This window comes from Equus quagga, chromosome 2 (assembly GCF_021613505.1).
Source record: "Equus quagga isolate Etosha38 chromosome 2, UCLA_HA_Equagga_1.0, whole genome shotgun sequence".
In the NCBI taxonomy this organism is placed as follows: domain Eukaryota; kingdom Metazoa; phylum Chordata; class Mammalia; order Perissodactyla; family Equidae; genus Equus; species Equus quagga.
In genome coordinates, this window is record NC_060268.1 from 1,486,035 (window position 1) to 1,514,022 (window position 27,988).

A 27,988-nucleotide genomic window follows, 5' to 3' on the forward strand; every position below is an offset into this window, starting at 1 on the left:
CCATTTCCACCTGTTGCTGTCCTACCTGTCCATGAAAGCCTTATGCAGATGCCCCTCCAGCCCCTCCCTGCTCTCCCACCCTCATCTGCTGCTCTCCCCTCCTTCCACTGGCCTGCTTGCTCTCCCTTCAGCATAACAAGCATCTTCCCATTCTGGGCCTGGGTTCTTGCTTTCCCCTCTGCCACAGAGCTTGCTCCCTTCCCTCCTTCCTTTTACACCCTCTCCGTCTTTTTTCCTACTTTATTATTTTTTTTGCACTTATCACCATCTACCAGAATGTTTTACTTATTTTTTTCTTGTTTGTCTGTCTTCGTCCACTAACATACTCCATGAGGGCAGAAGTTTTATCTGTTTTGGTCACTGCTCTGTCTCTAACAGCCCCTAAAATTATGCCTGGCACGGAGTGAGTGCTTTCCAAAAACTTGATGAATAAATGAATGAATATGAGAAATTATGTCACCTTGTTCCGTGGGCATATGCTTTTGACGTCACAACACTAAGTTAGCATTTAATACTTTATATATTCCTATAATGCCTATTATGATATCCTGCATATGTATTTTTATTATAAATTTCAATTTCTTAAGTTCTCTAGGAAAACTATTTTATTGCATATCCATTTTCAGTACTCTGACTCCTACAGAATTTTGTCAGTTTGTATTTACTCCTTCATATGCCTAAAAACATATAACATTCAGACTAGTGCTGAAGTGTTTAAGCTCAGAGCAATTAGAGTCATTTTGCGATTTATCATTGTGTTTTTGATGAGCTGAAAATCCTAGGAAGTTTTAGAAGTATTTTCAATTAGTGATTTGAACTAGTAAAATAATTACAGTGAAGAATAATGAAGGTAAATTAGTCACTGTTATTATCAGATATTATCCCAACTTTTTTTTTTTACACTTGAGGTATCTTATGAAGCAGGAACTTTAAAAGGACTACAGCTTTGAGATTCTTTGTGAATTATTTTTATATTCTTCAAAACCACAAATTCCCCTCTGAAGCTCCCGTCTTTCCTGAGAATCCCCAAGAAGGGATAGCTAGGTCTTAAACTGACTGTTCCCAGATTGAAGGAAGAGGAATATAAAGATTCTTTTAAATAAATGGAATAAATCATTGAGGGCAAGAACAGCAAATGGTGGAGGGGAAAGAAACATAGAAGAGAAAAGAATGCCATGGAGGATGGATGAAGGATTTAATTTCAACTGAGCAAATTTTATTTGTAATTACTGTTAATTTTTAAATCTTTTGACAGGAAGAGGAAGTCTGAAGATTTATTGTCTCTCCTACCTTTTATCCACAGAGTTCTAGACAATTGTAGTATCGTGATACAGTCCACAAGCACAGTGCAAAACATTTGGGTGGTCTTTATCCAGATACTTGTATCAAAATTGTTCCCAATCCAGATTCCAGAGAAGTTCTAGGAATCTTTTTTACCTTTTGTGGGATACAAATTTAGAGTGGGCAATCTCCTGTATTTTTTTCCAACCTATATTGCATTTTCTGATTGATTATAAAAGTATAACATGTTTAGCTCCAGGAGGATAGGAACAGATGTCTCTTGCTCATCACTGTACAATAGCAGGCAGGTAGATGCTCAATAAATATTTGTTGAATGACATTAGTTGCAGAAAATTATCCAGAGATAAACACTGTTAATAATTAATTATGGTTTACTTCAGGCATTTTTCCTAAATATTTTTAAACCAGTATGTTTCTGAAAATGACTTTTGTAAAATTCGAATCATGGTGTATCTCTTTTTTCAACTTGATTCGAATGACCACCATTTTCCCTGGTCATTAAATATTCTTCAAAAATAACATTTTTTGAAGGATCTGTTGAACAAACCCTCATTTAATTAATCATTCTAAGTCTCATATTTGTTATTTCTAATTTTTAAAATTTTTTGCAATTATAAATAATGTTATAATTTGTGTAGAAATCTTTGTCATGTAGTCTTATCACTTCTCTGGGTTCCTCTAGATGCTGGATGAACTGGGTCCACTGTAGTGAATCCCTCTGTAATATGTGCACTCCCTTTCTTTCCAAGCCAGAAGTCACAATTCTGGAACGGGTTTAGGCACTTTGAAGCATATCCGAGGATCCTATTGTGTAGAGACAAAACTCGATATGTCACAACACTTACATAAGCATTCATTTATTCGAGAAATATTTATTGAGTGTCAACTGTATTTAGGGTAGAGTGATGCAAATACAAGAAAGAGAAAGTACACTGTCTACAAGGAACATATAATTTAGTCAGGAAAACAGACATGTGAGCAGTCATAATTTGGTAAGTGCATAGTAGAAGTGAAGTGGAAGAAATGCCCAACTCTGTCTCCATTGGGATTCGCAGGGTGGTGGAGGAGAGATAACTGTGATGTGAAACAGGAAAGATTAACAGAGTAGGAGCATTAACTGGATTTTAAAAGAAAGCAGGATGACTTCCAGGTGGAGAAGACGGGAAATATTCCAGGTGAGAATAGTGTGTGCAGACACTGGCAGCTTGAGAAACCATGATGAGTTTTGAGGGATCTGTATCTGCATTCCAAGTTTGGTGTGACCAAACCTGGCAGAGGTGTCATAGGTGGAGAACACAGGCTATTTTCTGGCAGAAAAGGACCAGATAATGGACCTTGTATGTCATGTCGAAGAATTTGGACTTCTTCCTGTAAAATGAAGAAGCACTTTAGGAGGGAATCTGTTATGATCTAGAAGATGGATTGGACACATTGCCACAAATATAGAGCCCAATTCCTGAATCATCCAGATGAGAGTTTATGCAAGCCTAAATTTACGCACTGGTCCTGGAGATGAAAGGAAGGGATGGATGTGAGTCATGTGTAGAAGATGACCAAAATTACCTGGTGATCAATGGGGGAAAACAGATAATCAGTGGCATTTAGAATTTCTGGCTTGAGTGACTACATTGGTGCCATCAACAGAATTAGGAAATACCAAATTTGTGGGGTCTGGATCTTATGTTTGATTTGGGACATATGGCATTGCATAGGTAGATATATCTAATAGATGGTGGGAAGTGTGCTTTGGCCTTGAGAGAGCTGGACTGGGGATACAGGTTTGGGAGTCGTCATCACTTTATGGGGTGGTACCTGTGAAGTATAGGTGAGGTTACCCAGGAAAGTTTGTAGGAGAGTCGAGGAGAGGCTGTAGTCTTCCAGTAGGAGCAGAAGAAAATAGTATATGGAAGATGTCTGAGAAGAAACAAAAGAGGTATGAGGGAGTTCTTTTCATAGAAATCAAAAGTTTCAAGAGCTCATCTCTGTCACCTCCTGCATCCATTCTTGTTCCCTTCCTCTCTGACTGCAATAAGGAAAATGCATTGATCTTCCAAAAAACATAAATCTGAGGTTTGTGTTATTCCGCCTTTATTCCCCTTGTCTGTAGAATAAAGTCTTAGAATAATATGCCTTTAAAGGCCTTGCCACTCTTGACACACTAGCCCTACTGAACTTCTTTCAGTTCTTTATATGCACTCTACTCTCTGTCCTTCAAGTTTTTGCAGGTACTATTTCCTTTTCCTAGAACATTCTTCCTCTTCTTCTTTCATCTGTCTATTACTGTTTGGGTTTCTTTGTAAACATCACATTTTCAGGGATGCCTTTTCTGTCCCTTCGATAAGGTCATATCTATCTGCTGTATAATTTCTTACCATAATACTCATTTCTCACTCATCGTCATTGCTGTCAGTCTTCCTGCTCTATTCAAACTGCATAAGAACAGGGACCTTGTGTTTGCCACTGAATCGGCTAGCCTAGCGTAGTGCCTGGCACATGGTGTGTGCTCAATAAATATGTTTTGAAGGTGTGAGCAACATAATAGTCATGTAGGTAAGGAGTCGGAAGAGTTCATTCAGAGCAAGAGAGTCGAGTGTGAATGGTAGGTAAGGAAGTGGAGGGAATGTAGAGCACATCTCGAAGCATCTCAGCTGTGAAGGGAAAAAAATGAGACACACAAATGTTTCTTCCACTGTTTCTGTTTTTCTTCTTCCATTGAGACTGATTGATTACAGTTTTCAGTTATTCTTCTTTAAGCTTGTCTTAGCACCCAAGTGACCAGGAGTGTTGCTGAGTTTAGAGAAGCAATTCCACAGAGGGGGCATCAAGACAAAGAATTTGGGAGGAACTGAGAATTTACAAAGGAGATTAAAGACAAAAATTTAGGATGGGATTGTTAGAGACCAAGGTAAGTGATAAATTTAAAGCTTCTTCCCTCCCATCCTCTCATTCTCCCTGCCTCCCTCCCTGTCTCCCTCCTGGAAGTAGAGCCTCCATTGACTTCCAGCCCCAGTTGTGTCTTTCTGAGTGTGGTTAAGATGAAGCACATTGATGAATGGGGAGCTGAGATTAAGCAATGGGACGACAGGCTGGAAAGGAGTATTTAACGTTCAACGAGTATATAGAGGGCTTTTATGTTCCAGACAGTGTTCTGGGACCTTGGGATATATCAGTGAACAAAGTAGAGAAAGATTCTTGCCTCATGGGACTTACATTCTAGTTGGAGGAGGGAGACAATTAACAATAAACATAATTAATAAGTTGTATGATATGTTAGAAGGTGAATGAAGATATAGAAAGAAGAAAAAGTTGAACAGGTTAAGGGGGTATCAGGATTGCCAGGGTGCGGTGGGAGAGGCAGGTTGGGGAATTATAGGAGGGTGGTCAGGGTAGGCCTCATTAAGGTTAGATTTGAGCAAAGACTTGAGGCAAGTGAGGGAGTTCACCAAGTGGATATCTGGGTAATCAGAGGAAGCCTTAAATATCTGTCTTACTGAATCACTGGAACCTAACTCTGTAGCTAGATTGTAAGGTTAGGATCAGGAATTAGAACTAAGATACAGTCTTAGTTCATCATATCATTGTCTGGTGCAGGAGCACAGGTTGTTGTGATTTTAATTAAATTAAGCTCAGCAGTTGGGTGTAGGTTACCCACTTTTTTAAAAGCATGATTTTATAAACAAAGGATATGTAGCTGCTTCTACACTGTCCCCACTGTTTCTCCAGTGTTCTCCAGTCTTTAAATGCTAATAAAATAAATTTTGTTGACATACCTAATGGCCCCAAATCTGAAGGTGATAGAGGGTGGATGTATATATGCTGCTTGTTATCTCTCTGACATTTGGTATCTAAACACTACCCACTTTCTCTTTTTCTTTGATACTAACATAGTTTAACTGTGTGAATATTACCATCCTTTCCATGTCCTGGGAGTCTGACATGAGAGACTAGTGGATGAGAGAGAGTGACTAACTTAGAAAAATATTTGGTTAACAGCAGAAAATAAGAAGGACTGTGCTTCCAAAATCTTGTTTGAAATTACATTTTTATTAAGCTAGTGGATATCTTATTAAAAGTTATATAGGGGCGGCTGAGTGGTTAAGTTCACGTGCTCCGCTTCAGTGGCCTGGGGTTCACAGGTTCAGATCTTGGGTGCGGACCTATACACCATTCATTCAAGCCGTGGTGTGGTGGCATTCCAGATAGAACCAGAATGACTTAGGACTAGGACCTACAACTATGTACTGGGGCTTTGGGGAGAAAAAAAGCAAGACGAAGAGTGACAACAAATGTTAGCTCAGGGCCAATCTTCCTCACCAAAAATCAAAAGTTATTTAATTAGATGTTATGTTAAATATTGGGTAAGGATACTGTGAAAATAAAACGTTTTATTAGGATGAAGTGTTACTGTTATGAATGGTTAGTATTTTATAAATCATCTGGTTAAACTCTTACTTAGTATTTATTTTTCTTACTGTGCAGAAGTAACACGTATTTATTTTGTGACTGCCTGAAAAAGGAACACAGTTCTGGTGGCAGATGTGAAGCTCTGGACCGTGGCTGGAGGCAAATTATTTAAAGATTTTTTTCTACTTTCCTAGAAATGTTGTGAAAAATATAAAAGAAGTCTTTAAAATATTTTCAAGTTGGTGAAGATAGGCATAGAGCAGGGCCATCACTAGCACAGCTACATAAATTCTAGTTCCAAAGTTGACTTGTGGATACAGCCTCTGAATTAGGCTTGTGATACATCTAGTATTCTAGTTGTTTTTATTTACGTAAGTTCAGCATTTTCACTTTAGCCATCATTTCCAGTGTTTTTGACAAAGACAAATGGGAAAGAATGCGGATTGACGTAGATTTCTCATTCTACTTTTGCTTTCAAAATTTATAAAAGTTTCACTTCTAAACTTTAAATTGTGGTTTCAGACCAAATACACAGGAAGAGAAACGTGAAGCTTATTAACAAATGGTGCTTGTGTTTTCAGGCCTTTGTTGTCAATTTGAGAACTTAGCCCAAGATCAGACAAATTGGACCCAGCTCTTTTACTTGGCTGCATTGGACAATTTGGAGTATTCATACATGTTTGAGTATTGTTAGAAGACTATTGCTTTCCATTTGTGTCAAGTACTATTTAAGTTAGAGAGGATAGATAGCTCTCTGAAAAGGGCAAGATGAATTTAGGTCTAATGTGTAGCTCTATTTCTGTTAAATGTCATAATCTCCCGCTGAGATTTTGAGAAGATGATGTGGGAAGCCAGGCTGATAGCCTGGTCTATCCTTGGAGCTGTTTGGGCCCATGAGTCATACTGGCCCTCACCTTCCAACATTTTTATAAAAATGAAATTGAGTTAAAATGACTAAGAGTGACTAATGTTTGTTTAGCTCTTTCATAACCCCCAGTTTAGTATTTTTTTCTCACAATAGTCCTGTGAGGTAGAGATGACAGATGTATTATCAGCACTGGTTTACCCAAGAAGAAACTTAATATTTGCCCTAGAGCTTGCTGTTAGTAGATGGCACTATGAGGACTTGAATGTACATCTTCTGACTGTAATCTCTGTTCTCCCCACTGTACCAGAACTGCCTCTTTCAATCCACTGCTGTGCACAGGGCCTTTACCACATTGCCTAGCACATAATAAGCTCTATACAAATTATGGTCAGATGGTGAAATGAGAATTAGCAGGCTTGCGCCTCTGCTGAGAGGTGGGGATTTTTGGGCTGATGTGAATGTGCACGTAAGCCTCAGGTCTCAGCACTAGTTTTCGGAGGCACTTTTCCCTGGTGACCCCAAGTCATTACTCACATTGTCCAGATTGGAGTCCAGGCTCCATTTGCCTCTACTATGGAGATGGCTTAGCGCATAGCCACCCTACCATGTAAATAACTAAAACAAGAAACCACCCTTTTCTTGGTTGTTGGACATCTTTCCTGCTGTGCCTTCTCTTGCCCTCTTTTTGTTGGAACTTTAGACTTATGGTTATTGTTCCTTAGATTAATGGAGTCCCATAGACTACATTCTGTAATGCTATTATAAATTAAAATAAACAAAATGCTGATTATTTCAGGCAGATGGAATAGCCTGCCTCCTGCCACATTAGTAGTTCCTCTCTGTGTGTCTGTCTCGTTTCCGGTAAACAGGGCTGCCTGAGAAGAATGTGACCTTCAGCTTTGCCCTGGGGACCAGTGTGCTACTTCTTGCACACATGCACCCTTTCTTAGGTGCCCGAGGCCTTCCTGCCCCTCTGTCTTAACCCTGCCTCTTACTGATATTGGGACGATCCAATGTGAGTATGCCTAATGTATTTTAATAGAGATAACTTTTTATAAATTACTAACAACTTTTGCATTGTAAGCTTATTAGCTCCTACTTGTGATAGACAGTGGAGATGCTTGGGTCCCTTACCAGTTTTTTCCCAGGACTAATTTCATACCGTTTTTTCTGCAGTAGTGTAGATCCTTGGATAGGACTCACCTTCCGGTTTTGCCTCTGTCTGCCTTGCCTCAGATAGGTAGCCTTCTTTCCTACCTTTTATTTTTAAAATACATTTTAAGTAGTATGTGTTCATTTTAGAAAACTACGATATAGGAATAAATGAATGTATATATAGTATATATATTTGATATAGTACTTTGTTCATTTAACAATATATCGGAAACAGCTTTTTATGTCAGTAAATATACACGTTTAATATTTGTGTATTATTTCCTTGCATTGCTTACAATTTTTAATCCATTATTGTTGAACAAGTGGATTGTCTCCCTATTATAAGCAGTGCTATGATCAGTATCCTTGGATAAATTCACACATCCTTAATTACTTCTTTCCATAAATTTCTAGAATTAAATTTTCTATTTTAAGGTTTTAGTGAATTTTGACCAATTATTCTCCTAAAAAGTTGCACCCACAAACAGTGATTGAGAGTTCACATCTTCCCTATTTTAATCTTAACTCAAGCCCTTTCTTCCCTTTCCTTCACCATCAAGACCTCCAGATAATTAGTTCAATGTAAGTAATCTTCTGAAACTCTCCTTTTCGTAAAATCAATCTGTATTAGGAAAGGGCTAGGAAAACTCATTTTAGAGACAAGTATCCTAAAAGACTAAAGCTTTAGTGTCTCCTGAAATATAAGTTATGTGGACAGATTTGGGGTCACCCTAACGGGAAGGCCTCAGGCGCTGAATATGTCTGCCAGTAGTGAGGAGACCCTGCAATACAGCCTTCTTCCATAGCTGAGGGAGCCCTGTCTGTTTACCTGTGCAAATGCGTGTGCAAGACAGCTTGGCAATAACTGCTCCACAAAAAGTAAGGAGTTTGGGAGCTGGCAGGGACCGCTCACACAGTGCATATATCTCCTGCCCTATCCTTGACAAGTGGTCGCTTAACTTATATAAATAATAAAGACATAATACATTTAGCAGCAGTCAGTTCCTTTTTGAGTGCTATGGAAAACTTTCCTGTATTGATTTAAAATCTGTCCCATTAAAACTCAAAACAGGGCAATTCTTTGCTGTCACGTCACCGATACTGCTCTCATACCTGAAGTACCTGATACATAAGAGATGCTCAATGAATGAATGTTAAATAAGGAATGACTAATCTTTATTTTAAATTTCATGTGGAGGATATGCTATAAGTGGCTCCTCCTCTTATTATATACTGTTCACATAAACTTGATGATCTTATTGGAAGTAGTCTCCTTGAAATTTATAAAACAACTTTGTATTATATTATATTAGTAGTGTTTATAACCTCCCTTTTTCCCAAAAAGATTTGTAATAGAAATAAAAAGAAGCATTTTACTTTGCTCTTGTCAGAGGATAAAGTATTACATTCTGTTTTGACTGTAACACTGTCAATGTTTATTTTTTAATTTTAAAATATCATAACTTTATAGAAATTTGCAAAGAGAAAAGTCACATCTAATGTCATGAATCTAATATTTTAACTACTGCCATTTCGTTGGACGTGGAACTTTGAGCACATAATCAAAGTAAATAGTAACCAGAATAGTGAGAAGGGTCTGGAATCTTTATGTGGCATGTTCAAGAAATTAGCTTTTTTCATCCATAGATAGGGAGTGTTTATATTTTTATGTGAGCAAGGTTTAAATTAGAACTTAGGCCCCCTGACTGTGTAGGGACTGAATAAAATGATGAATTTAGATGTTTGCAATTCGTCATAGTAGGAGGAATAGACTATATCAGTCTTATCTCACAGACCAAAACTGGAACCCCTAAGGAGAAATTATAGGAAAGTAGATTTTACTTATAAAAAAGGCTTTATACAGCTAAAGTTATCCTAAAAATGAATGTATCAGCTCGACAAAATGACCTCCATAGACTAAGTAGAAGAGAGTTGCTTTTTAGAAAGGAGATTGAATTAAATGATTTCTAAAAATTCCTCCAAATTGGGATTCTAATAGAACAGTATGTGTGGAGTAGTTTTAGCTTTAGTTTCGTCTATTTTCACAATCTCATAAATGTGGGTGATTTTTTAGGATTCTGTTCTTGACTCTCTTTTCTCCTAAGTCTACATACTCTTCCTAAGATATCTCATTTGCCTGTTGTATTCAGTCATGTTGATGATGCCCAAATCTGTCTCCAGTCGGCTTAGCTTTTGAGCTTTAGGAGGTGTCTGTTAAGTGGCTTACAGGTTATCACCAGTTAGTTTTCCATAGGAACCTAAAATTTAAATACATATATCCAATCTGAGCCCCTCATCTATGCACCTTCACTGCCCTTGTTCCTGCCCCCGTAAAATCTGTTCATCTTCCTGTGTTTGTCATCTTGGTGAATGGGACCACACTGTCTACTCAGCTATACAATCCAGAAACTAGGAGTTATCCTCAACTTGCTGTTTCTTTGCATTTCACATTAAATACTTTACCAATTCCTAATGGACACAAGGTTGAACTAGAGTATAGCAAAGGAGGTAGAGGGAAGTGAATGGATTTGGTTTCTATTTCTAAGCCATCAGAATTTGTTGATGTATCAGATGTGAAGAATATGAAGGAAACAAATGAAGAATGACCTTGCGTTTTGGACTTAAGTAACTGGGTGGATGCAGTAAATTTTATTTAGATTGGGAAGATGTGGGGATGAATGGGGTTGTGGAGCAGGGATAACAGAGTGTTCTGTGTTAGACACACTAAGGTAGAGATGCCTGTCAGGTTTCCATAGATTTAGGAGTCTGGAGCTGAGGGAGGAGAGATTTGTCCTGGACAGGATTGTTAAAGCCATGGGACTACACAGGAGAATCTTGGACAAAGAAAAGGTGAAATTCCATCATTAGGATAGGTAAGAGAGGAGGGAGTAGCAAACAGGCTGAGGCGTTATTGAAGGTTTGAAGAGAGAGGAGTAAAATTGTCCTTACAAAGAGTGGAAAATCAAACCTCGTGGAGAAGTTATAGTTTTAGATTTTTTATCCTTTGAAAATAAGGCCAGTTAGCATGATTTTGTAATTTTTTTCTAGTAACATATAGCTATTCAATACCGGTATGGAATTAGTGGATAATTGGGTTTAATCAGATTAGGATTTTGCCAGTCTAGTATGATGGAGGGAAAGAGGGGAAAGTTAAGGATGTCTTCAGGAGAGTGATTATAAATGGAATGATGGACCGTGGAGCCCTAACAGTTAAAGGAAGGTTAGAGGAATTGAGAGAGGTAATTGGTAGTCATAGGGGAATGCATTGGTTGACAAGGTGGAAGAATTGCTGAAATGGTTGGACTGGAGAAAGTGAACTGAAAGGATAGGAGGTCATGATCAGGAAGCACAGTGTTTGAAATCAAGATTCAGATAGGAGGTCAAGGAATGAAAAGTCAGAGAGGAGATCTGGATGTTGAAGTCTCTAAGAATGGTGGCAAGAGAAGGGTGGAGAGAAAGACTGAGCCAGGGGCCGCAGAGTCTTAAATGAACCAAGAAGGGTGACCAAGACATTGGTAGATGGTAGCTACAGGAGGATAGTGAGTGATACAGTCTGTCCTGAGCTTCAAAGGACTCTTCTCTCTCACCATCCCCTCTTTACATTGTTATGTTCCCTTAATGCAAGGTAATTTTACTTCTTTGAAATACCCATGTTTTCTCCTATTTTTACACCTTTTCCTGGAATTCTGCCATTATCCTCCCCCCTGGCCGCCCCAGGAAAGTCATCAGGTCTCAGCTTAGATTTATTTTTTCCTGGGAGCTTTCTCTAGCCAGCTTTGACAGGCTCAGAACCCTCCTGTGTTGTCTTTTATCGCCTTTGAGAGCATTTCTCACACTATATTGTATTTACTATTCACTTCTCTGTCTCCAACTGATGGAAACTCTCTGAAGACAGGAACTGTTTTGTTTCCTTACATCCCCAGTATCAACAACAGTGCCTGGCATGTAAGTAAGTGTTCATTAACATTTGTTGATGAATGGACCAGTTGACAACAGTGTTCCATAAGGAATCAGGTATAGAGGGTTTACAGCCTGTGACATAATTGACTGCTCACTTCTTTTGTGATGAACCAGCTGCTTTGGATTCTTCAAACCTTGTAGATGCTGTGCTGCCAGTTTTGTGTTGTAGTTCATATTCTTAAATCTGGGATGTGTAATTCTGACTCTGAGGAGTAGTCACTGGCCACTGGAGATAGCTTGTTAAATATTGAGACATCTGGATTTTCTGTTGTTATGTTAAAGAATATTTTTGGAGGAAGGGGACATATTTAAAACCGATGCCCTCAAATGGCTTCATGGAAAAGTTTTGTGACCCTAAAAATATGCTGGAAAGAAGTTAACTGGGGATAGGAAGGGGGCCTAATGTGAAGACTAGTAAAGTGGAGTGTAAGAGCTGACCTCGTTTATCTTCGTGGGACCATCTTGATTGCCATAGCTTTTAGATGACTGTCATTACTTACCAGTTCCATTTTTTACCCTAGTTTAAAAAAATTCTCTAACTTCATGGCTACTGAGATGTACTGTGCATTGAGTCATATCTTCCTGTTCTTTGTTGAAAACTTGTAGGTAAAGTGTCTAGACACGAGGCCTTTCCTTTAATTATTTGCCACATTAAAAATTTCACAGCATGTGGGAAAGTTATGGCTGATAAAACTGGCAACTGCATAATATTGTTGAAATAGAAATGGCTTAGTTGGGAAGAGCAGTGTCTAATTTTTTTTCTTGGTGCAAGTGTAGATCTAAGCATAACTTTTTACTATGAATTTAAAAATCCAAGACAGGAAAAGAGTATAAGTTAACGTACTTCTCCAGAAATAAATTGACTTGGAAATGTTAATTAAGAGATTAAAGGGAAAGGCATTGGTGATAAGAATGGAAACTTAATTTAACATTCGGAAAGGCTCTTTTATGGATTCTATAATGACACTGACCTCATTTATTATTAGTTTATCTTTTTTCCACTCAGTAATTTCAATTCCTGATTAATAAGAGTTAAATAAGAGATATACTGTAGTAAAGTACTTTGTGTGATTTCTGGGTGTTTAGTATACTCTTAAGTCTGAATATTAGTGTAAAGCAATAACCTACTATAATGAATAGGAATCAGAAATATATTTAGATCCTTTTTGGAGAGGCTGTGGTACTTCTGTTAGTTCCTTTTGTAAACATAATGCAGGATCTTCAAATTGTGTGTTAAAGTTAAAACCAAAAATACTCGAGAATATCACATTTAACTTGTTGGAGGGAAATGTTGGGTTTCAAAAACGAGGATTATGTATGACTCTTCTGGATTCCAGTGTGAAATTGTATAGTTCAGTTTCTGAAAGATCTCTTTAGTAAATTGGATCTGTAAAGTCTCTGTTTAGAAGATCTTTTATTCTGAAAGCCTCTTTGCCTTTCATTATAAAAGAGCCTGGTACTGCTTTCTGTTTTAAAAATTCAGCTGGAAAATTACCGAGTACTAACATTTGCCCATCAGTTCTTCATTTGGAGAGAACAGAAACGTGTCTTCAAAATGGAGACTGACATTTAAGTATTTATCTTATCAGTGGGAGTTATAGCTTATAGTATTTTCTTTAGTTTTTGCTTCTGTAACTACATATATTTTGGCTTCTGCATGGTGTAGCTGGATTTTAAAATGCTTCTTTATTTTATGTGGTTCTGTAGTTGTTGTTCAAATCCTCCAATGATCTGTTCCTTTCTGAGCCCCTCAGAATCTCTTAAAAAAAAATCAAGGTGTCCTTGGTCCTTTCCTCTTCATTTTGGTTCTATTAAATTGAAACACAACATATTTGTGTTGATTCTAATCATAAAAATTGACTCATGAATGTGTCTGAAAGTATCTATATACTTAACAAATAATTTTATATGTATTTAAAAAATAACTAATAGACTTAATTTTTAGTACAGTTTTAGATTTACAGAATATTTGAGCAGATAGTACATAGAGTTACATCCACACCTACACCTAACCACCCACACAATTTCCCCTTTTATTAATGTCTTGCATTAGTGCGGAACATTTATTACAATTATTGAACCAATATTGATAAATTATTATTATAGTCCATATTTACAGTAAGGTTTCACTCTTTGTATTGTATGTTCCATGGGTTCTGACAGATAGATACTGACAATGTATCCACCATTTCAGTTTCATACAGAATAGTTTCACCACCCTAAAAAGCCCCTGTGCTTCACCCATCCATCACTCTCCCCCCAAGACCCCTGGCAACCATTGTTCTTTTTACTCTCTCTATAGCTTTTCATTTTCCAGAATGTCATAGAATTGGAATCATAGTATGTAGCCTTTTCAGACTGGCTTCTTTCACGTAGCAGTATGCATTTAAGGTTCTTCCATGTCTTTTCATGGCTTAATGGCTCATTTCTTCTTATCACTGAATAATATTCTAGCGTAAGGATGTACCACAGTTTGTGTATCCATTTATCTACTGGAGGACATCTTGATTGCTCCAGTTTTGGCAATTATGAATAAATAAATTATGAATAAAGCCTGCTGTAAATATTTTTGTGCAGGTTTTTGTCTGGACATAAGTTTTTAACTTAATTGGGTAAATGCCTAGAAATGGGAATTGCTGGGTCATACGGTAATACTATGTTTAGCTTTGTGAGAAACTGTCAAACTGTCAGTATATGTGTTCTTAAGAATCAACTTAATTGAAAATCTGGAAGGATATACTCTAAACTATTAATAGTAGTTACCTCAGGGGGATGAGATTAGAAGGGAGGGTGTCTGTCATCTTATAATTGTTTTATATTATTCGAATTTTTAAAAACAAAATATTATTTTGTAATTTTTTACAAATAAATTTTTTCTCCAAAATGCTTTATTTAATTCATAGTAATAAAAATTGAAAATGAATCAACGTAAAAAGAAGTAATTGACCATTTAAAACAGTATATTGTAAATTTCATAGCACTTCCTAGTTATAGAGGATTTTAATGTTTTATTCTTATTTTTTAAGTGAAGACAGTAATAACCTTCCTCAATCATATTTGTCCATTCAGCACATTTATAGAGCATCTATCTGAGGCACAGTCCTGCAAAGAATCATGCCCAGGGCTAAGAAGAAAACACACTTAATCCAGCCTTGGGATATCAGGCAAGACTTTCTGGAGGAGGTGATTCCTAAGTGGCATTCTGAAGGACAAGTTTGAATTGACTGAGGGGGAGAGGAGAAGGGCAAGGGAAGGAGAATGTAGCAGAATGAGGATGACGTTTTCAAACTAGAGAACAAGTCATTTACTTCTGATTAATCTGACTGAAACCAGAATTAATTGTTCTAGACTTCTCAGAGAAGCATATAGATCTTTTCATGTTGTTGGCACTTGTTTGGTAGTCTGTAAGTGGGAAGTGTAGACTCATATTTTCTTTCGGTTTCTAGTGACTGGCAGAGTACATTGCTCTAATGCCTGCTTTGCTTGGAAAACTGGAGTAATGAATAGCCTGAAGATACTGTGTTGTTGCAGATGTGTCAGCATCTATCACGTCACATGAGTTAGACGTGGCATTTCTTACCTGAAATTTAGAAGCTTGACTGTTCAACTGTCCCTATTTGTGAGTGTACATACATGTTACTTTCTTGTGCCATCTCTCTTACACTTAAACCTTTCTTCCCAATGTAGAAACTTCCACTTTATGTCCATAGATGTTTTTCTGTTTTCTAGGATTCCAGTGAAATTCTTTGAATTATCAGTTAGGGGGATGGGAACAAGTGAAAACCAGGAAATGTGCTCACATTTAGGGATAGAAGTGGATATGTTTGCTGGATTGTGATACAAGAGCCTTAGAAGCTAAACATGTTGGAAGGCTACTGACTTTTACTTAACTGTTTTTAGAGTACTTAATCAGTAAGATTTTTCCTGGGATCAAATTCATCTCTCAAATTATTTCTTTAAGACTTTAAATATGTAGGAGTCACATTCCTTTACATTGAAAATCATCGTAGGAAATAACGGTTAATTTAATGTAAAAGATGATTAGTATATTACTTTGTAAATTTATTTGCAACAAGGCACCCCTGAGATCTATTCAATATTATCCAGTTAGTACTTTTCTCTAGTACCTGTTGCATTTTTTTAAACTTTATTTTAAAAAACAAGCAGTGGAGGAGTAGAGGAAATGTATTCAAGAGATGTTTAGGAAACGGAATAACAATTTGCAGAGGGATTGCTTATGGTGACTTGAATAAGTCCTTAACTAGCTAATGTCCACGTGAGCCTGTTGCATTTAAAAAACAGAAAGAGAGCTCTCATGTACCGAAAGGAGCAGTGAAAGCTTGGCGTCCGAATGCAGTGCTGGGCTCCTGCTCTGACTCCTGCCCCTGTCAGCAGGATGGCCCTGGCAAGTCACTCAACTCTACTGAGCTAAGTTTTTTGTTTTTAAATAGATAGAACTAAATAATGAATATGAAAGTTCCTCCAAACTATAAAGCATTCCAAATGTAATTGCCATCATTATGATGGAATTTGTCTTCTAACACACATCTGTAACCACGTAACAAGATTCCCAGGAGGTCAGTTATCATTACTGCTTCTGTAACTTCTGGCCATGCTTTCTGTCCCCGAATCTCACTGGCACGTGAAATGTTGAGCAGTGGACGACCTAAATCTATATGCACGTAACTTTCAGTAACCCAAGGGTGATTGCAGTGCTGAAAGCTCTTAGGAACTGGGACAAGACCTGAGGCTAACAGACAAGTCTTTTGTCCAAGGGCAAGAAAGAGGAGAGGGTGGGAATGATGGGTGGCTGCTGGCCACCTCTTCCCATTCCGCTAAGTGTGTTCGTTGATGATGGGGGGGAGTTAAAATGTCTGTTCTCTCTCCCTGAGGCCTCTTCTTAACCCCTTGATCAGAGTAGATGAGGAAAATGAGGACTTTGATCACAAAGTATTTGAGACTTCTGCTGTAGAAAATCCTCTTTTGTGTCTTCTTTCTGGTTGTGACTTTCCCTTTGTATCCCTCTCCCCTTTTTCTTTTTCTTATCCTCTGGATGTCGTTCTGAAGCTCCCTTCACTACATTCTTTGTCATCCTTCTGTTGCTTTCCCTTTTGCTTTTCCTGTTTCCTCTGGTAACATGACTTATCTAATCCAGCAAATTAGTGTATCATACTTTCCTGTTTTATCATACACTTCTTATTTTTTATGCCAAGGATGAAAGTTCACTTTCGAATCTAATATAGTAAGTGAAAGACGTTGTAAATTATTAAATTACATTTCCACATGTGGTGTGCCGCTAGGTGCAGTGAAAGTGAGCATTCATATTAGTGATGACAATATAATGTTCCAAGGCTTTTTTAGACTGTTTCAGCAGTTTGTATTGATGGCCTTAAGTGTTCTTATTCATACCCTTTGATTAAGTGTTCTTATTCATACCCTTTGACATAATAATTTCATATTTTAGAATCCATTTGAAAGAAATAATCTTAAATAATGAAAAGACTATGAGTAACACCCTTAATGTCTAGCAGTAAGGGAGAATGATCATATGGACTATTAATTTGCTGTTTAAAATTACACGTAACATTGAGAAAGTACATAGTTTTAAAAACAATAAAAATTTGTAGCTACAGTAGAACTTGGTAGATACAGATTTAACATCCAAGGTGGTGGGAGTATAAAGTCACAAATTTTTTTTAGAGCAATATGGCAATATATCTATTTTAAATCCACATATCTATTGTCCTAACAATTATATTTCTAGATTGCCTTGCTGATAAAGTCTGATATGTGCTAAAATATTTACAGTGATAGTCATTGCAGCACTAATTATAGTAAGTCTGTCCATGATATTTTGTTAAGTAGTAAATAGTTTTTCTTCTAGGAATTTATCTGAAGGAAATAATCAAGGCTGTGGATAGATATAAAGCTAAGATATAGTTATCCATCTGTTTGTAATTGTAAAAGAATATTAAAATCCTAAATGTCCAGCAATAGCAGATTAATTAAATTATATATCCCATCAATGGAAGATTAGGCAGCATTGCAAATCATGTTGTAGAAGACTGCGATGACATCTTTTTCTACACTCGCATGCACACACATGCACATACACACACATGCGGCACATGTAGGGCAAAAAAAGAAAACACATACACTAAATATTAACTTTTTTTTCTCTGGGTTGTAAGATATAGATGATTTTTAAAAAAGTTTCCCTTTAATGACCTCTGACTATCTTTATGTATATATAAAATATATAAAGACCATGTGTATTTCTTTTAGATTAAAAAAAGTATTAACTCGATATAAAGAAAAGACTTGGAGGAGGCAGCCCTAATGAACTAGCAGTTAAAGTTCGGTGCACTCCACTTCGGTGGCCTGGGTTCAGTTCCCAGGCATGGAACCACACCACTTGTCTGTCAGTAGTTATCTGTGGCGGCATCTCACGTAGAAGAACCAGAAGAACTTACAACTATACACGACTATGCACTGGGGCTTTGGGGGAAAAGATGGAGGAAGATTGGCAACAGATGTTGGCTTAGGGTGAATCTTTCCCTGAAAGAAAAAAAAAAAAGAGTTGGAGGAAGTAGACCAAAATTTTAAACAGGAGCTGTTTTTGTGTGGTGGGACTAAAAGTAACTTTCTGTATATGTGTATCTTTTGTATATTTTTATTTAATGGGAAAATGAGTATACTCATTTTATTGGAAATACAGATTTTGGGTTTTAACTTTGTTAAAAACATAATTGATAGCAACTAATTAACATAGTACCAAGTAACTTTTATATAGGTAGTTAACACACTTTTTAAAAATTTTATTTTCATTTTCATTTTAGGCCAGAAATATACATACGGGAGAGTTGGCTGCAGTAAAAATTATCAAATTGGAGCCTGGTATGTATTACAACCCTCGAGACAATTTTTGAACACTTTGCTTGTGCAGGTCATAAATATAGGACTTAAAAGCATTTTCCGTATTTCCTTCTTTGTTTCCCTTCTTCCAAAAGAAATCTTATTTATATCTTGTTAGGGCAGCAGGATATCTCTAATATGGTTAAATTAAATTCCAAAGGAGGTTGTTATTTAAAGATGAGTTTGATGTAATAGTTTTGTTGCTAAATAAAATTTGAAATATGCACATTCAAAAATTGGAAGACATTGACAATATTAAAATAATTTTCTTTTAAGATTGCAGTGAAATATTTGAACTTCAATTTTAACTTTCATAAGAATTTGATTAGGAAAGTATTTATTGATTTTTGGGGGCTATTCAGTAATATTCAGGATAATGATATTTTATATGTCATCTGTTCTCTGACTGGTTGATTTAGGTTTAATAATTCTGGCCTTAGCCTAGTGCTTATTTTTTTAACACCTTTGTCATAAGACTTTGTTTTAAAATATACTGACTAACTTGCTTTGAAAACAAAACTAGTATATAAAACCTGAAACAGTTTCATTATTTTGATATCCTAAAAGTTTCCGTTTTATTTTGTTAATGATGGGATCTTTAAAAAAATGTATTAAAACTGGTACTGTGCTCAGGTTAACTGCAAAGAATAGAAAATTCAGGATTTGTAGAGAAGAAAATAAAAATAATCTGTTACTCTATCACTCAGAGAGAACTATTATTGCCTTTTAGTATATTTCCTCCCATTTTCCTCCTATGTATACATGTAAACATTTTACAAAGTTAGCGTATACTGCATGTACTGTGTGCTGTTCCTCACCAACGTTACATAAAGGACATTTTCTAGGTCAGTAAATACTCTTTTCTTTTTTTATTGAGGTATAATTGTCATACAACATTATATTAGTTTCAGGTACACAACATAATGATTAGCTATTTGTATAAAGTATTGTGAAATAATCACCATGGTAAGTCTAGTTAGCATCCACCACCATACATAGTTGCAGACTGTTTTTCTCGTGATGAGAACTTTTAAGATCTACTCTCTTAGCAACTTTCAAATATGCAATACAGCATTATTAACTGTAGTCTCCATGGTGTACAGTGCATCCCCAGGAATAACTGGAAGTTTGTATATTTTGTCTCCCTTCACCCGTTTCACCCACCCCACTCCTGGCTCTGGCAACCACTAATCTGTTGTCTGTGTCTGTGAGCGTGGTTGTTTTTTTGGAAGATTACACATATAAGTGAGATCAGTTGGTGTCTTTCTCTTTCTGACTTATGTCACTTAGTATAATGCCTTCATGGTCCATCCATGTTGTCACAACTAAAAGTTTCTAATGAGAGCAGTAGTAGCTTTTTTCCTTCATTTTTTTTATTGTGGCAAAATACACATAATGTAAAATTTACCATCTAAATCATTTTTAAGTGTTCAGTTGAGTGGTGTAAAATACATTAATGATGTTGTACTGCCATCACCACCATCCATCTCCAGAACTCGCTTCATCTTGTGAAACTGAAACTCTGTCCCCATTAAACAATATCTTCCCTTTCCTGCCTCCTCCAGCCCCTGGCAACCACCATTCTACCTTTTGTCTCTGTGATTTTGACTACTCTAGGGATCTCATGTAAGTGGAATCATGCAGTATTTGTCTTTCTGTAACTGGCTTATTTCACTTAGCATAATGTCCTTAGGGTTCATCCATGTTGTCACATATGTCAGAATTTTCTTATTTTTCAAGGCTGAACAACATTCCACTGTATGGATATACCACATTTTACTTATCCGTTCATCTGTTGATGGACAGATGAGTTGCTTCCACATTTTAGCTATTGTGAACAATGCTGCTGTGAGCATGAGTGTACAAATATTTCTGCTTTCAGTCTTTTGGGTATATACCCAAAAGTGGAATTGCTAAATCATGTGGTAATTCTATTTTTAATTTTTTGAAGGACCACCGTACTATTTTCCACAGTGGCTGTACCGTTTTACATTCTTACTAGCAATTGAAACAGGGTTCTACTTTTTTCACATCCTTGCCAGCACTTGTTATTTTTCTGTTTTGTTTGTTATAGCAGCCATCCTGTTGGAGTGTGAAGGGTATCATTATTTCATATCCCCTTTTTTTGCATTTTGCTAATGATTGCTGATGTTGAACATCTTTTCACGTGCTTATTGGCTGTTTGTATTTCTCCTTGGGAGAAATGTCTATTCAAGTCCTTTGTCCATTTATGAATCGATTTGTTTGGGGTTTTTTGTTCAGTTTTAAGAGTCGTCTATATTTTCTAGGTATTAATCCCTTACCAGATGATTTGCAAATATCTTCTCCCATTCTGTGGTTTGCCTTTTTACTATGTTGATAGTGTGTTTTGCGGCACAAAATTTTAAAATTTTCATGAAGTCCTATTTGTCTTTTTTTCTTTTGTTGCCTGTACCTTTTGTATCATATCCAAGAAATCATTGGCAAATCCAATGTCATGAAGCTTTTGCCCTATGTTTTCTTCTAAGAGTTTTATACTTTTAGGTCTTGCTTTATAGTTTTAGGTCTTTGATCTATTTTGAGTTAATTTTTGTATATAATGTTAGCTAAGAGTCCAACTTCATTCTTTTGCTTACGGATATCCACTTTTGCCAGCACCATTTGTTGAAAAGACTGTCCTTTCCATATTGAATGGTCTTGACACCCTTGTCAAAATCATTTGACCGTATATGCAAGGGTTTACTTCTGGGCTCTTGTTCTGTTCCATTGATCTGTATGTCTGTCTTTATGCCAGTATCACACTATTTTGATTACTATAGCTTTGTGGTAAATTTTGACGTTAGGAAGTGTGAGTCATCCAGTTCTGTTCTTTTTTAAGATTATTTTGGCTATTTAGGGTCCCTTAAGATTCCATATAGACTTTAGGGTGGATTTTTCTGTTTCTGCAAAAAATGTCATTGGGATGAAGATTAGTAATTTTTGACCAGGTGGGTGAATATTTGGTAATCTGTTCATTTGCTGCTTCATAAACTTAGACATGTAAAGTAATTGTGTGACCATAATTATGCCAATTTCTTAATTTGAGCAGTTAAAATGGTTTTGCATTTCAAATACAATATTTTGATCATTGTGTGTATGATTCATTAGAGAGATATTACTGAGGTAGCATATGCTGCAACACTTTAAAAATAAGCTTTGAGATATGGCACAGTATCTTTTTTCCCAGATAATAGAAATTGTTGTAATGATGGTCTTTTAGAGTCCTCTTAAGGTGCACCTAATAAGTATAGAATGATCTCCAAAATGTCGCTAACAGAAGAGATTGTAACAGAACTCTACAAGCACTTGCTACACCCTCTCCCCCCTGCCCCCAGCAGTCACTTGAAGTTCCAGGGACAGTTGCCTTCCAGATGCTGAGTGAGTGGGGCTGCAGAGGGAGCGTGCACGCGCATCTCTGCTCTGCCTTCAGTGAGCGCACTGGGCTGGTTATCGCGTGTTTCGCTTATTCGACTTCAGGGTATGGCTTACGTTTGATTACAGTTCATGTAAGGAATTAATGAGTTTATTTTTAAAATCCTACAATTCTGACTTCTCAGTAAGCCATAAAAAAGAAAAATATGTCATTATATGATGTTTTTATTTAGCACATAAGGATTAATTGCTAAGACCATAAATTAAGACACTTTGAAAGGTTGGAATTTCTCACTGCCTTGCTTTGTCAAAGCTGCTGACTTTATATTAGAATTCACTCATATATAAAAATTGGCCAGTGTTTAAATTCTTTCCCCCAAGAAGAATAACATAGAAGTTCAATAAATGCTTGATAACGTGATTTTAGTGTTTGACCATTTTTATATTCTGTTAATTGCCTATATGTATACTTGGCCCACTGCTGTCAAGTTGTCTTTAATTATTGGTTTTTAGATGCTGACTGCACTTTGAGAATAGTAACACTTCATGTGTTTTAAAAGTTCTCTCCACTTTGGCTCTGTCTTTTTCCTCTGCCTGTGATCCTGTTCCTTTCTGTGCAGAGGTGTGCTTTTTCCCCTCAGATAAATTTGTCAGCCCTCCTTTCTCTGCTCCCCTCTTCCTCATGCTTGGGCCTTTTCTGCTAGACAGTTCTAAAACTACTTAACTCTTGTAGTTTTTTCTGTTTTTCTTCCGACATGTCAGCATTTGCCGCATCAGGAACAGTTTGCTTGAGGGGGAAGGAGGGCTCCAGGGCTCTTCTTTTCAGAGGACTGCACAGTTTCCCAAAACTGTTTGCCAGCCTTTCATTCACAGGATCGAAATGCTCGAGTTTTCCTAAGCTCGATTTCCATGGAACTGTGGGTTTTGTTTTCTGTTCCAGTGATTTTTTTCCCCCTCCTGTTCGTAGTTCGGTACTATCCTGTTTCTGATGACTCTGACTTTTCATTGCATTATATAATCTTCATTGCTTTTATTTTTTAGTTATTTCTTTTCTATTTTCATAATTTTTTTCCAGGAGAACTTTAAAATCATTTTTCTCAAAGAGAAAAAAAGCTTGTGAGATTAATTTAGAAGACTTGGCATTTTGACAATAATAAGGATTTTTTCTTATTCAGATCTCCAGGAAGGTGTTACAGCTTTTGCCACATGAATCTTCATATTTATGGTATTTCTCACTATTGTGAATGGCATTTTTCCCCCTCTTGCACTTTCTAGTTGGTTACTGTTGACATTTATGTAAGTCATTGATTTTATTGGATTTATTTTCTCTCTGGTAGTCTTTTGGTATTTTCTCATAGTTTTTCTGGTAGAAGTATTATTTTTAGTGCTCTTTGATGCCTTTTTTTGCCCTAAATGTAACTTTGTCACATGTTGATATTGCCTGCCCTCCTTCCTTTTGTTCCTATCCATGTGGCATATAGCAAACATACTCATGTGGCGTTTGGCAGATGGACAGAGCTGCCGTGCTTGGGCCTATCATTTTACTTTAATCCTTTCTGGGTCATTGATTTTTAGGTGTTTCTCTTGTAAAACATCATATTTGAGTTTTATTTTTTAACCCTGTCTGAGTGTTCCTTTTAGTAGATGAGTCCATCACTATATTATGTTCAGTGACATGTTTGATCTTCTGTTGTGGTTTTTCATTCTTAATGTTTCTTGAATCTTTTTTAGAAAAATAATGGCTAGAGGTTTCCTTTATTTTTACTGCTGATAATATGAAAGGTACACAGTCTAGTTTCATCAGAGGATGGCTTGTAAGACTTTGAATAATATACTTAATGTTTTTGATTTATCAACTTGAGAAATGAAACGGTCATTGACTTTTCAGGTTTAAAAATGTTGAATTTTGCTTATTTTCTACCCTCCTACCACTTCTCCCAGTTTTCAGACATTTGTTAGTTTATTTGGGAGTTTTAGCCTCAGAACTTTTTGATTATACTGGGGCATGAGTGTGTCTGCATATCTTTTTCTTTTAAGGATTATAAAACACCTATTATTTAGACTTAGTTTTATATTTAAGTAGATCAGTGTCCACTACTGGTCTTCTCAGGCCACGTTCTAGTCATTCTGATTCACTTATTTTGTATCAACTGTCGATAGGATGAGTCATATCATCACATAGATTTTCCCATACGTATTAGGAATAATATAATTTGAACCGACAAATTGATTGTTCTTCCCAAACCTGCTCTTCCCTCAGTCTTCTGCAGTTTGGCGAGCAGTTAGCCAAGCCAAAATTCCAGGCGTTGTCCTTGATTTCTCTCTTTTATTTGCACTCCAGTGTCAGTCTATCAGTAAGTTCCTTCAGCTCCACCTCCGAAGCATGTCCTAAATCCATCCACCTCTCTTCATTGCCATCTCCACCCCTGATCTCCTCCCACACCTGCCTTCTGCCACCGTCTGCTTTCCTTCCACAGAGCTACCAGGGTGATCTTTTTAAACACAGATCGGATCATAGCGCTCTACTGCGTAAACCTTCCTGAGGCTTCCAGATCCACTTAGAATAATATTCAAACTTTGACCCTTGCTTATAAAACCACGTGACCCTCCCTGTCTGCTTCGCTGAGCTTGTCATATATCATTTTCCCTTCCCTGTTCTGCTTCCATTTTCTTTTTATGTAAACAGTGCAAGATTAAACCAGCCGTTCCATTCTGCCTGGAGTACTATTTTTCATAACCTTTTGCTCAGAGGCTCCTCGTCATTCAGATCTTAAACGTCTTGTCCTCAGGAGACCCATTTCTGACTCCCTAATTTAAAGTCACCACCTAGGCCCTTGTTATTGTAGTTCTTTGCATAGGACATGTGAGTGCCTGATGCTTTTTTAATTTATTTATATGTATTGGTTTGTTTAATGTCTGTCTGTCTCCTGGAATGTAAGATCCACGAGGATGGTGGATCTGTCCTCGCTGTTGTATTTCAGCACCTGGAGCAGGATAGGCATGCAGTAGGGACTCAGTAAATAGTCTTTGTACAAGCGAATCTTGTACATGTCTTTCTGTTACCTTTGAATAAGAACACCGGTTGACTGGATACAGAATTATTGCACCATAATTCTTCTCCCATCCTCAAAAAAATCTATAACCCTTTTCTCCCTTGAATAGTGTTAGAGAAAACTGTAAGGCCAGCTTGACATTTTCGTCTTGTACGTCGCTTGTTGCTTCTGCCTGATTGTGGCTCTAATTCTGCATGTCTTCTCTAAGCTGTGATGTTCAGAAAATCAGGCCTTAATGTTTACTGTGTCTTCACATTTCTATTCACGGTTAATAGTAATTGTAATATTAGTAACTCTAGTAAATAACAGCAATAAAATTAGTCACTTGAGAAGTAAAATGAGCTTCTCTTATATTTTAAATATATGTACTTTTCTTTTTAGTAAATAGTTTCATTTATTTTTATCATCCGTGCTTTAGAATTTGAGGAATTGATCTTCTATTTGTGACAGTGATTTTATTCATTTGGGTTGTTCCATTACATTTTATTTGTGGATTTGTTTTGGTTTTTGCCTTTTTAAGAAAAATGTTTTCTATGTTCATGGATTTTTATACCATTTTTTTTTAGTATTTTCAGTAAAGCCAAAGTAGATATGTTTTTCACATTTTTGGAACAGACTTAAGGGAATGTTTAGGTCAAAAATATGATGGAATGCTAATGAATTTTCCCAGCATTCAGTTCAGCTACTTCAAATAATTCTGGAGACAGCTGTATTTCAGAAATGAATTCTTAACTGTACTCAACAGCTTCATAAAAAGTCGCACTACAGCCAGTTTAATACAAAAGTGCTTCCTTATATTGATTTAACAGATGAGCTGGTTTAGGATTATGTTTAGACATGAAAAGATAATTATTTGCCAGTATGACTTAGAAAAAGCCTTATGTCTGGTAAAATATAAACAAGACGTTTTTAAGTAAATGATATCCCAGCTGTGAACTTAATACTTTTCACCAAAGTTAAAAATAGATTTTTGAAATTTACTATACTTCTAGAGTCCTGAATTTTATTATAGATTTACTGACTTGCCCATGGCAACTTAATTTTATAATATTATATTTAAAATTTTACAGAAACAGATTGCTTTTAAGGGTCTTCCTAATACTCATAAAAATTCTAAAGTGAAGCTTAGAGTTAAGAATAAAAATAGATTAGCACAGAGAATTAGTTTTTTTAATTAACCACAAAAATGATTGAAAAAAGAGTCACCATTCCTTCCATTTTTGTTGCCCTGTGGTATACACAGGCAAATGATTGTTTTCAAGAATGATTTAACCATTTTGTATCTCATTTATATAGTAGATACTTATTAAATATAGACACCATCTTACAAATGGTGACATTCTAATAAAGTTTGACTTACCAATGATTAGTATTGAAAACAATCGATACCAGTAATAGCATTTTGAGTTTTAGTTGGATTTTCCATCTCTTTGGTCAGGCATCAGGACTACCCTAAAAGATGGCAGATATTACGATGATGCACGTCGCCATGTTTTCCTGTCTGTCTGTGAATTCCAGCCTCCCTTGAACTCATTTTACAGATGCTCATTTTGCTCAACAAGTCTGTAGCTAGTGGCAGCTGACAGCCAGAACAGGAGTAAGATTCCTGGGAAAGCTGATCATCAGAATCCTACTTTCCCCTCCCCTCTTTTCTCTCCTTCCATTATCTCTCTTTTGTGGTGACACTACATGATAGTGCTTTAAAATTATATGAATTCTAGTTTTTTAAAAACTATGAACAACTCCATAACAAAAACAAGCAATCTGATTACAAAATGAGCAGAGGATCTGAATAGACATTTTTCCAAAGAAGACATACCGATGGCCAACAGGTACATGAAAAGGTGTTGAGCATCACTAATCACCCAAAGATATGTAAATCAAAACCACAATGGGATATCACTTCACGCCTGTTAGAAAGTCTTTTATCAAAAAGATAAGAAGAAGTGTTGGTAAGGGTTGGAGAAAAGGGAGCTCTTGTGCACTGTTGTTGGGAATGTAAATTGGTGTAGCCATTATGGACAACAGTGTGGAGCTTCCTCAAAAAGTTAAAACCAGAACTACCATATGATCCAGCAATTCCACTTCTGGATATTTTTCTGAAGAAAATGAAAACACTAACTCTAAAAGATATCTACACTCCCATTTTCATTGCAGCATTATTTCCAAGAGCCAAAACATGGAAACAACCTGTGTCCATCAACGGATGAATGGTTGAAGAAAATGTGGTATATATATATATATACAATGGAATATTATTCATCCATAAAAAAGAATGAAATCATGCCATTTTTGACAACACAGATGGACCTTGAGGGCATTATGCTAAGTGAAATAAATCAGAGAAAGACACATACCATATGATCTCACTTATATGTGGAATCTAAAACAAATAAACAAAAAAAACCAAGCTCATAGATACAGAAAATAGATTAGGGGTTGCCAGAGTCAGGGGTTAGAAGTGCTGGGCAAAATGGCTGAAGGGGGTCAAAGGTACAAACTTCCAGTTATAAAATAAGTAGTCCTGGCGATGTAATGAACAGCATGGTGACTATAGTTAATAATACTGTATTGCATATTTGGAAGTTGCTAAGAGAGTAAAAGTTCTCATTACAAGAAAAAAATCTGTAGCTATGTATGGTGGTGGATGTTAACTAGACTTATTGTGGTGATCATTTCACAATACTATATACAAATAGCTAATCATTTTGTTGTATACTTGAAACTAATACAGTGTTGTCTGTCAGTTATACCTCAATAGGAAAAAAGCAAAAAAACTATGACTCTTGCTTACAGGGATGGAATTTAATAAATATTAAATCGTCGCCCAGGGTGATTAGTGTAATATGCTTTTTGTTTGCTTGCTTGTTTTTTAAAATGCTAAATTGGAAATTTCATTAAATAGTCCAGTATTTTTTAATAAAATAACAAGTTAAATGTA

The 27,988-nt window shown here is 36.4% G+C and overlaps 1 protein-coding gene across 1 annotated transcript in view; it reads left to right on the top strand.

Annotated features, from left to right (window-relative positions):
• The window catches only part of MAP4K5 (mitogen-activated protein kinase kinase kinase kinase 5), a 107,800-nt gene that overhangs the window by 5,536 nt on the left and 74,276 nt on the right, over window positions 1–27,988 (top strand). Inside the window, exon 2 of the mRNA XM_046655084.1 lies at window positions 18,529–18,586. Within this exon, the coding sequence (XP_046511040.1) occupies window positions 18,529–18,586 (58 nt within the window). The remainder of the gene's footprint in view (window positions 1–18,528; window positions 18,587–27,988) is intronic.